The sequence below is a fragment of the Bos mutus genome, chromosome 25, assembly GCF_027580195.1.
Source record: "Bos mutus isolate GX-2022 chromosome 25, NWIPB_WYAK_1.1, whole genome shotgun sequence".
NCBI classification, from domain to species: Eukaryota; Metazoa; Chordata; class Mammalia; order Artiodactyla; family Bovidae; genus Bos; species Bos mutus.
The window spans coordinates 15596289-15604729 of record NC_091641.1 but is presented as its reverse complement, the minus strand read 5'-3'; the positions used below and the strand labels follow the sequence as shown (position 1 = coordinate 15604729).

The 8441-nt window shown below is 58.2% G+C and overlaps 2 protein-coding genes across 4 annotated transcripts; both read right to left on the bottom strand.

Moving 5' to 3' along the window:
- Window positions 1-186: 186 nt before the first annotated feature.
- On the bottom strand, window positions 187-3763 carry PAGR1 (PAXIP1 associated glutamate rich protein 1). Its single transcript, XM_014482546.2, has 3 exons — window positions 2913-3763; window positions 2622-2704; window positions 187-591 (listed from the first exon to the last, which is right to left on the bottom strand). Exons 1-3 carry the CDS (start codon window positions 3392-3394, stop codon window positions 395-397), a joined length of 762 nt encoding a protein of 253 aa, XP_014338032.1. The 5' UTR covers window positions 3395-3763; the 3' UTR covers window positions 187-394.
- PRRT2 (proline rich transmembrane protein 2) lies at window positions 3276-7739 on the bottom strand. Of its 3 annotated transcripts, none has more exons than XM_070362639.1 (3): window positions 5948-7736; window positions 5434-5566; window positions 3276-3414 (listed from the first exon to the last, which is right to left on the bottom strand). In XM_070362639.1, the coding sequence occupies exons 1-3, from the start codon at window positions 7067-7069 to the stop codon at window positions 3401-3403; spliced, it is 1269 nt and encodes a 422-aa protein (XP_070218740.1). In that variant the 5' UTR covers window positions 7070-7736; the 3' UTR covers window positions 3276-3400. The 3 variants fall into 3 exon arrangements, with proteins under 3 accessions (XP_070218740.1, XP_070218739.1, XP_070218741.1); XM_070362638.1 differs by lacking the exon at window positions 3276-3414 and adding an exon at window positions 4273-4588 and having other exon boundaries at window positions 5948-7739; XM_070362640.1 differs by lacking the exon at window positions 3276-3414 and adding an exon at window positions 4446-5259.
- Between the last annotated feature and the right edge of the window lie 702 nt (window positions 7740-8441).

Below are 8441 nucleotides of genomic sequence, written 5' to 3'. Positions count from 1 at the left end.
CCCCACAGCCAGCTGGCAGCTGGGACGCACACTGGGAAGGGTCCACGGCCCGAGGCAGGGGGCAGGTGCTGACTGAGTTCACTTCTACCCCATCTGCCTTCAATTGCCCAATCGGGGTGAGTACAGTCCTGCTTCTCCACAAGGGTTTTGGCTTCAGCTGCAGCCTCTCCTCTAAGAGAAGGTAACTTGCTTTAAAAAATTTTTTTTATTTTAGATTCAGAAAATTCGGCTCAGGTCTCCCAACAGATGTTCAAGAGAAAACATACACACACACACACATCAGTCCTCCTTCTGGCAAGGTGTTGTGGTGGGAGTCTGGGAGCATCTCTCCTCTTGCCCAAGGCCCTGGGTGAGGGAAGGTGGGCCAAGGCTCCAGAAGGCAGACTCAGCACCCTCAGTACTTCCGCTGCCGGGGGAAGAGACTGCCCGAGGACCGGAGTGGGGGGCTGACGGGGCTGGCGTCCTCCGAGTCCAGGCTGAAGAGGTCCCTGCCGGTACGAAGGATCTGCTCCTCTAGCTTCTTGTGTCGCTTCATGTCTGAAAGGACCTTGTCCAGGCGGGCCTCCCGTTTTTGGCTCCGGGCTGAGCTTCCTGAAGAAGGGGAAGATGAGAAAAGTGGAAGGGAGTGAGGCGGTACGTGCCAGACCTGCCTGGGTCTTATTAATCACTTGGGGAGCTTATTAAACAAAGAGATTTCCAGGTCTGTTGTGAAGGCACTTTTTTTTTTTGGATATTGTCACATTTTAATTTTTTGGTTTCATTTTGGCACATTCAACTCACACTCAAAGTTTTAGAAATAGAAGCACATTATCTTTCTATATGCAGGGTAGAAAACTATTTGTAAACCATGTAAATTTTTCAATTCATTCAGACATAGACGTCATGAAGGTTCTGAGATTTAGGGTTGGGGTCTCAGATGGGGTGGGTAGTGAAGCTTTGAATTATAAGAAGAGGCCAGAAATATGAAGATCAAGAAGGAGTGTCCCAGGCAAGGGACAGGCAAGTGCAAAAGCCCCAGGGAAGGAACACGGAGGTCTGTTTAATGAGAAATGTAGAGCTAGCAGAGACAGGAAAGACAAGGCCAAAGAAATGACTTACAGGCCATGACAAGGGGTCTGGATCTCTTAGTGTACATGGAAGCCTTGGGTGGGGGAGAGAGGGGCTTGGACTCTCAATTGACATGCTCGTCCACCCACCCCAGCCCCCGTAATTTGGAGGACTGAAAACAAGAGAAGTGACACAGCTTACATTTTGAAACATAAATCAACTCTAGCGCTGAGACTGGTGGCAGGAAGACCAGTTAAGAGCTACCACAACTCTCCAGGTGACAGAGATGGTGGTGGCTTGAATGAGGATATCGTGTTAAAGGTGGAGAGCCGAACATGGACATGTGGAAGCAGAGCTAACAAGACTTGCTGCTGGCTTGAATGTTGAGGTGAGAGAAACCGAAATCAGGAATGGCTCCAGGACTTCCCTGATGGTCCAAGGGTTGTGAGTCTGCCTGACAACGCAGGGGACATGAGGTCGATCCCTGATCCAGGAGGATCCCACATGCCCTGGAGCAGCTAAGCCCGTGTGCCACAACTACAGAGCCCTTGCTCTACAGTCCAGGAGCTGCAACTACTGAAGCCCGCGTGCCCTAGGGCCCATGCTCCGCAACAAGAGAAGCCACTGCGATGAGACACCCAAGTGTCAAAAAGCGGTACCTGCTTGCTGCTACTAGAGAAAACCTGTGCACAGCAACAAAGACCACCATAGCCCAAACTTTTTTAGAAGATGGCTCCAAGGGGACTTTCTTGGTGGCTCAGATGGTAAAGAATCTGTCTGCAATGTGGGAGACCTGGGTTCGATCCCTGGGTTGAGACGATCCCCTGGAGAAAAGCATGGCAACCCACTCCAGTATTCTTGCCTAGAGAATCCCCGTGGACAGAGGAGCCTGGCAGGTTGCAGTCCATGGGATTGCAAAGAGTCTGAGCAACTAAGCACAGCACAACAGCAAGGGGACTTCCCTGGTGGTCCAGTGGTTAAGACTGTGCTTCCACTGCAAGGGCACAGGTTCAATCTCTGGTCAGGGAACTAGGAGCCCACGTGCCGAGCAGCACAGCCCAAAACAAAACAAAACAAGAATGGTAAACTCTAGGAAGGCACACAGGATGGGAAACTGGGTAAGATTAGGACATGTACCCAGCAGTGTGGGTATGCGGATCTAGGTAATAATAGAAATGACTTGGACTTCTACGATGACTGAGATCAAAGTAATGAGAAGCATGATGAAATTATCTGTGATAATCTTTTAAGGGAAGATAAAAGGAAATGGCACCCCACTCCAGTACTCTTGCCTGGAAAATCCCATGGACAGAGGCAAGAGTACTGGAGTGGGGTTGGCTACAGTCCATGGGGTCACAAAGAGTCGGCCACGACTGAGCGACAACACAACAGGGGACCACGGAAGCTGGAAGGCCGGCACCACTGGGAGCATCTCTCTGCTGAAGCTACCAAGGCACCAAGTCAAGGCGTCTTTTAGGGAGTCACTTTATGAGTAAGTGGGAGCAGAGGCTCTTCACCCCACCCCCCCATCTCCCCCTATCCCCCGCTGCCCAGTACTCCCCTCTCGTCTGTACCTGGGGTGCGCCTCCGGTCAATTAGGGAGTCCTTTGGTGTCGTTGGCTCATCATCAAAGTCAAATTCTGTAGGCATATGTGGTCTGGGGCAGGGGGACAGACAGTGAAGGGTGAGGGTGGTTCCCCTCCCACCCCCAAACAACCACACTTGTCCCCAACCCCCTGGCTCTTCCTCTCCCCGTCTCTTCCCTCCCTTCACTTCCCATGATCCTGGGTCCCACCTTCCCTCCCTATTTCCTCCCGGCATCAGGGGAGGAGCCCCAAGGACAAGGTGCCAGGGTGTGCCCTCACTTTTCCTCTTCTTCCTCTTTGGCCTCTGGCTCCTCATCGGATCTCTCCTCTTCACTCTGGGCCTCAGGCGTGGGTGGCCGGCGGGGCAGGATCTCAGCCTGAAGCTCCAGGGTACCGTGGGCAGCCAGCAGTTCATAAAGCCGTTGGATTTCAGAGGGGGGTGGCATCCAGGACTGCCCATCTGCGGGCAGCTCCACCTCTTCATCGCTGCAGGGCACGCACCAGTCCTCGGATTCTCCCTTGGCACGCTCCTCCCCCTCAGGGCTGGGGGCTTCTCCCTGCACCTCCTCGGCCCCGGACCCCTCATGCTCAGCCTCCTCCCGGCCTCCTTCTCCCTCTTCCTCGGCTTGATCGGCCGAAGCAGAGGGGCCTCCGGTATCCTCCACAGCCAGAGCCTGGAGACCGGAGGTCACTTCCCCTTCTTCAGACAGAGGCGCCGCCGTGGTGGCTGCAATGTCTCCATGGCCCCGGACAAGGGACATATGCCACTAGGGAAGGGGCCCTGCGATGACAGGAGATGGCAGGAGTACTAAGCTAGGGATCCCCCACCCACGCCTCCGCGGGTAGGGCTTCCCGTGGCTTCGGGGAACGTCTGTCTAACCAATCAGGCCCCAACAGCAGTCCCTGCGAACAGACCCGCCGGTTCCCAGAAGGGGGCGCTCAAGTTCCCCCAAGGACCCCGCCCCCACGGATCGAGATCTGGTATTCCGACGTTCCCAGGGACCCACAGAAACTACTTTCCAGGCCGGAAAGGGGCGGGCCCGTTCTTTTCGCCTTCACGCCACCCCTCTCTACACCTGGATCCGGCACCCTCTCCTCACACCTCGAAGTTTCGCCACCTCAGCTACCGTACGCACCTGGAGCTAAGACCCGCCTCCCGGGCTGCGCAGGGTCACAGTACGCAGGCGCACCGAGATGGCGCGGGAGGCTCCGCTTTAGTCTAAGCTACTTTGAAGAGGAAAGCGAGGGAAGGCTTGCACATGCGCAGGTAGGCGCTCCGGAATGATAGGCTTCGGCCCACAGTAAAGATGGCCACCGGCGCAGCGCATGCGCAAACCACGCACTAGGGTCTGCGGAAGAGGAGGCAGTACCTCCGGCCCCCGCAGCGCACGCATGTAAGGATAACTGAGGCTAGAGACGAGTCTCATGCAGTCTCCGTTTATTGGTGTCTCAGACCCATGCAGCATCGGCATACAAAAAGGGAGAATCAGATTGATGTATCCTTTTTTTTTGTTTGTTTTTAGACTTTTAGGTTTTTTTCCCTACACTTTTTTTAGGGGGAAAAAAAAAAAAACCCGCCAACTCCGAACCGTGTTGTGGCTCGGTCCCCGCCTCCCCAGCGGACTGTCGCGTGCAACAAACCTCTCTCGTCCTCTTAGAAAATAATAATACACCTCTCCGCCCTTCCCTTGCTCCCTGCAGCTGGGAGCTTTGGTCCTGTTTTGGGGATTCTTTTTCTTACAAAGTACGTGAATGACCCCAGCTCCGACGAGTTCGCTGACTGGGTTAAAAAGCCCAGATGGGGCAGGTCAACTCAGGCTGACCAGGGAGGGTCAACAGCCGTGCCCCTCCGTTCTCCCAGGTGCGTGTTCGGAACACGCCACCCCTGCATGTCTCCAAACGAGGCCTGGCTTGCCAGCTCTGCGACCCCGAGGCACCCTGGGGGTCGTCCGGACCTGGGTGGTCCCAACAGAGAACAGTCGGAGCCCGGGCGAGAGAGCCCTCTCCTGACACCACTCCCCTCCCCCAGCCCGATCTAAGTGCTGGAGTTTTTGTAGAATAAACGGTGGAGGAGGGTGGAGGAGAGGATGCAGGAGGGAGATGAGGAGGCAGGAAGAGGAAGGGGGCGGAGGGTGTGGGGAGGGAAGTGGCGGTGAATAAGGTGGGGAGGAAGAAAGGGATGGGGGGAAGAAGCTGAGACAATGAATGTTGGGAAAGGGAGACCAGGATCGAGGTGCAGGAAATTTGGGGAGGTTGTAGTGCAGGAAGGTTGGGGAGAGATGCAGGGAGGCTGAGAGCACAGAGAGATGGGGAGATGTTTAGGGAGGATTCCAAAAGTGCAGGAAGTGCAAGGATAGGGAAGCCGAGAGGCTGGAGGGGGTGCAGGCAGAAGTGCAGGGAGGTTGGAAACAGTGCAGGGAGAAGGGAGGCCTACTGTTGGCAGAGGAGCCTGGCAGGATGCAGGAGCAGGAAAGAAGCTGTAAACAAGGCCGCTCAGGCTCCCTTGGTCCCTATGGGTGCGGGCCTGGGCCATGGATTGGGCTCCCCCCAGGGGAGGATGGGCCCAAGGCAGCTCCCAACAGGAGAAAAAGTCTTGGAATGCAGGGCAGAGCCCCTCACTTATACACTGTGGGAGAGGAGAGGGAGGGACAGACAGAGACGGTGGGGCAGGGGGTTGGGGGGAGACAAGGAGAGACAAAGAAGTAGGGAGGACAGACAGGAGAGAGCAGGGGCAGGGGTTAGTAAAGCCGCCCTTGCCAACCCTTCCATTCCTCCCAGCCTGTCCCAGACCCCCACTCACCGCCTAAGTTGATGACGCAGGAGGCGATAATGATGAGGATCCCCCCTACCAGTGCCACGATGCTTAAGAGCTTGGCCACACGACCCAGACGCTGGGCCCCATCCACGTCCCCCTGTTGCAAGCTGTTTCGGGACTGGGGTTAGAGCGAGGTGGGGGGGGCACCAGCCCAGGTCAGGAAATGCCAACCAGGCAGAGATCGGGTGTAAGAGTCATCCAGAGGAGACAGGCCAGCCGGTGGACAGTGGTTAAGGGAGGAAGGGGGTTGAGAGGCAGCAGGAGAAGGCACAGGTCAGTAAGACTGTGTGAAATGTCTCAACTTCCCTCCCACCTGATGGGGTAGGGCTCAGAAGGTGAAGTCCCAGGGAGAGGTGAGCAAAGGCCCAGTAATTGGGAAGTGAGATCCATGCAGAGAGGGGAGGGGAGGCGGGGTTACTCCTGGGGCTGTGTCCCAGCACAGGGCAGGAAACTGGGAACCACTGCAGGCCCGGGCCAGGCAGGGTTCCCTGGGGCTCACCATGACGGCATAAGCGAAGGCCACGATGTTGACAGGCCACATGGGGCAGAAGCAGGACAGGATGGCGAGGATGATGTAGTCCCGAGGTTTCTGGGTGCCTTCACCCCCCTCTACCCCAGATCCTGCGAGCTGGGAGCTAGGGTGGCGGCTCAGGCTTCCTCGGGGAGATCCCGAATGCCCACTGTGAGCCTTTCCTAGTCGATCCTCCTCCACCAGCTGCTGCAGCACACGGGGTGGGGCCCCATTGGCTGGGGGGGTCTTTGTGGAGGGTGGTGAGTGAGGCTGGGGGGCTAGACCCTCTTCCCCATCGCCATCACCAGCCTGCAGGGGAACCACTGCCCCATTCTCCTGCTTTTCTCCCATGCTCTCGCTCAGGATCTCAGAGGTGGGCTCCTCCTGGGCAGGGGGCTCTGGCTGAAGGGCTGGTGTGGAAGTGGACTGGGAAGCTGGCTGGGGCTCTGGCTGGGGTTCTGGCTGGGGGGCAGGCTCTGAGGCTGGCTCAAGCGGGGCTGCGGATTCCAGGTTGGATTCCGGGTCTGCAGTGGCCTCTTTCCTCACTTCGGGTTTGGATGCTAGCTCTTGGCATGTTTCTTCAGTGCTGGAGTTGGCCTTTGCTTCCCCTCCTGGGCTTGAGCTGAGGTTTCTGGCCTGAGCTGCTTCAGGGACCCCGGTTGGGGTCTCTGTGGTTTCTGGAGCCAGCCCAACCTTGGGTTCTGAGTCCCCAGGGGCCCCCATGACGTCTGGGGCTGGCTGCAGGGTCTCTGGCTCATCTGAGACCCCAGCTGGGACCTGGGGAGAGCCAGTTCGGCCTTCAGAATGGCCAGGCCCTTCTCCCTGGGTCTGGGGACCCTCCTCTACCCCCTTAATCTCAGAGACCTCAGAGCTGCTAGCTGCCATCTTGAGACAGGAGAGGGGAGAGGGCCTCTGAGGGAAGGATGGAACGGCACTGAAGACAGCAGCAAATCCTGCAAGACGAGGAGACAGGCTTGGTGTGAGGAGGGAAGAGGTAGCTTTCAGCGCTGCAGCCCAAGAGAGCGATGCTCCTGTCTCAGGGCCAGCCTTGGGCTGCCTCTGGGGAAAAGGAAGAAAAGTTGGGGTTTCCTTTGCTTTGGGGTGGGACATCTCTGGGGAGGAGTGCTCTGCTCAGGCTTCTGGTTGGAGAGCCCTGGGAAGATGAACCCTTTTGTAAACAAGGTTTCCCCACGGTCTCTTCCTGGGTCCACCCAACAAGATCCAAACTCATCCTAGCAGATACCACAGCACCCCAAAATCAACAAGCTGTTCAGACTCGGACGTTCCGATAGGCAGACTGGGCAGAGGACCCCGAAACTCACATTCCACTCTCTCTGCAGCCTCCCTTCCTGCCTGGGCGCCCAGCCGGTGCGGTTTTCGTGCTGCGCTTTTGGGGCGTAGACGCCCGCGCCCCTCCCTCGGGGACCTGGGCATCTCCACTGAGCCCCTTCCCAGCCCCTCTCCCAGGGATTCCCTCGCCCCTGGGGGACCGGCGCCGTCTCCTCCCATTGGCGTGGCGCGCCCAGCACCACCCGTCAGTCCATCAGGCGCCCGCATTCCGGTACAGCCTTCCCGGCGTCCGCTGTCTGTCCGTCCACTCCTACCCGCAGCTTCAGTCAGTCCATTCCCGTCTCACCTCGACGCCGGCCTCCAGACTGCTCCGGCTACTGCCGCCGCCGCCGCCACCGCCGCGGTTGCAGCCGCCGCAGCCCGGGAGGGAGCAAGTCAGCGAGGGAGGAAGGGAGGCGGCGGGTCTCCCCTCCCCTCTGCTCATCCCCTCCTCTCAGGTCCCCTCCCCTACGCTTCGCTGCCGCGCACCGCCCCCGCCCCTTGCACGGCTCCCGCCCCTCCCGGCCAGCCGGAGGGAGCCACGCGTGCCAGGCCCCGCGTTACCTGGGCAACCAGCCGGGGGACCACTCGCGCGGCTCCCTAGCCCTTCCCCCGCGCGCCTCCTGGGGGTGCCACCTTCCCAGGCCCCGGGCCCCTCCCGCCAACGGTCACCGGGGGTCCTGGCAGAGGCAGGGGGTCAGGGGAAGCGGAGAGGGGCCTCCGAGGAGACTGGACCAGTGAGACAGGCAGGACCAGGTGGAGGCACCCCTGCCAGCAGGAAGGGAAGGGAGATGAGGCCAAACTTGGGAGAGGCTGCAGAGGATGATCAGGGTGGAGTTTCCAGAAGGGAGCCTGCAGAACGACAAGTCCCTCTACCGCCAAGGAAGCAGCAGCAGCAGAAATGGGTAATGGAAGGCTCAAGAAAAGGGTCCCTGGAAGGGTCAGAGCAGTGACTGGGAAGGAATTCCAAGGGGCAGGATGGAGGGTGCAAGAGCAGTCTGGAACAACAGGAGGCTGGGTAAGAGCAGGGTGGACCACACCAAGAATGAAGAGGATGAGTGGGGAGAAGTGCAGTTTTTATTCTCCACGTCTTTGTTACCAGTCCTAGGGCTGAGTTGCCCAGTCTTTCCACAGCTACATCATCCATCACCTC

Excerpts from the sequence above, each read along its gene's own strand:
- PRRT2 (XM_070362638.1), bottom strand. The coding sequence starts at position 7,069 with ATGTCCCACCCCAAAGCAAAGGAAACCCCAACTTTTCTTCCTTTTCCC. Across the intron at positions 5,567-5,947 it reads CCTTCGCTTATGCCGTCATG|TCCCGAAACAGCTTGCAACA; the intron begins GTGAGCCCCAGG and ends CTCTAACCCCAG. Across the intron at positions 4,589-5,433 it reads CTGCGTCATCAACTTAGGCG|GTCCGGACGACCCCCAGGGT; the intron begins GTGAGTGGGGGT and ends GGGACCACCCAG.
- PAGR1 (XM_014482546.2), bottom strand. The coding sequence starts at position 3,394 with ATGTCCCTTGTCCGGGGCCATGGAGACATTGCAGCCACCACGGCGGCG. Across the intron at positions 2,705-2,912 it reads AAAGAGGAAGAAGAGGAAAA|ACCACATATGCCTACAGAAT; the intron begins GTGAGGGCACAC and ends CCCCTGCCCCAG. Across the intron at positions 592-2,621 it reads TGACCGGAGGCGCACCCCAG|GAAGCTCAGCCCGGAGCCAA; the intron begins GTACAGACGAGA and ends CCCCTTCTTCAG.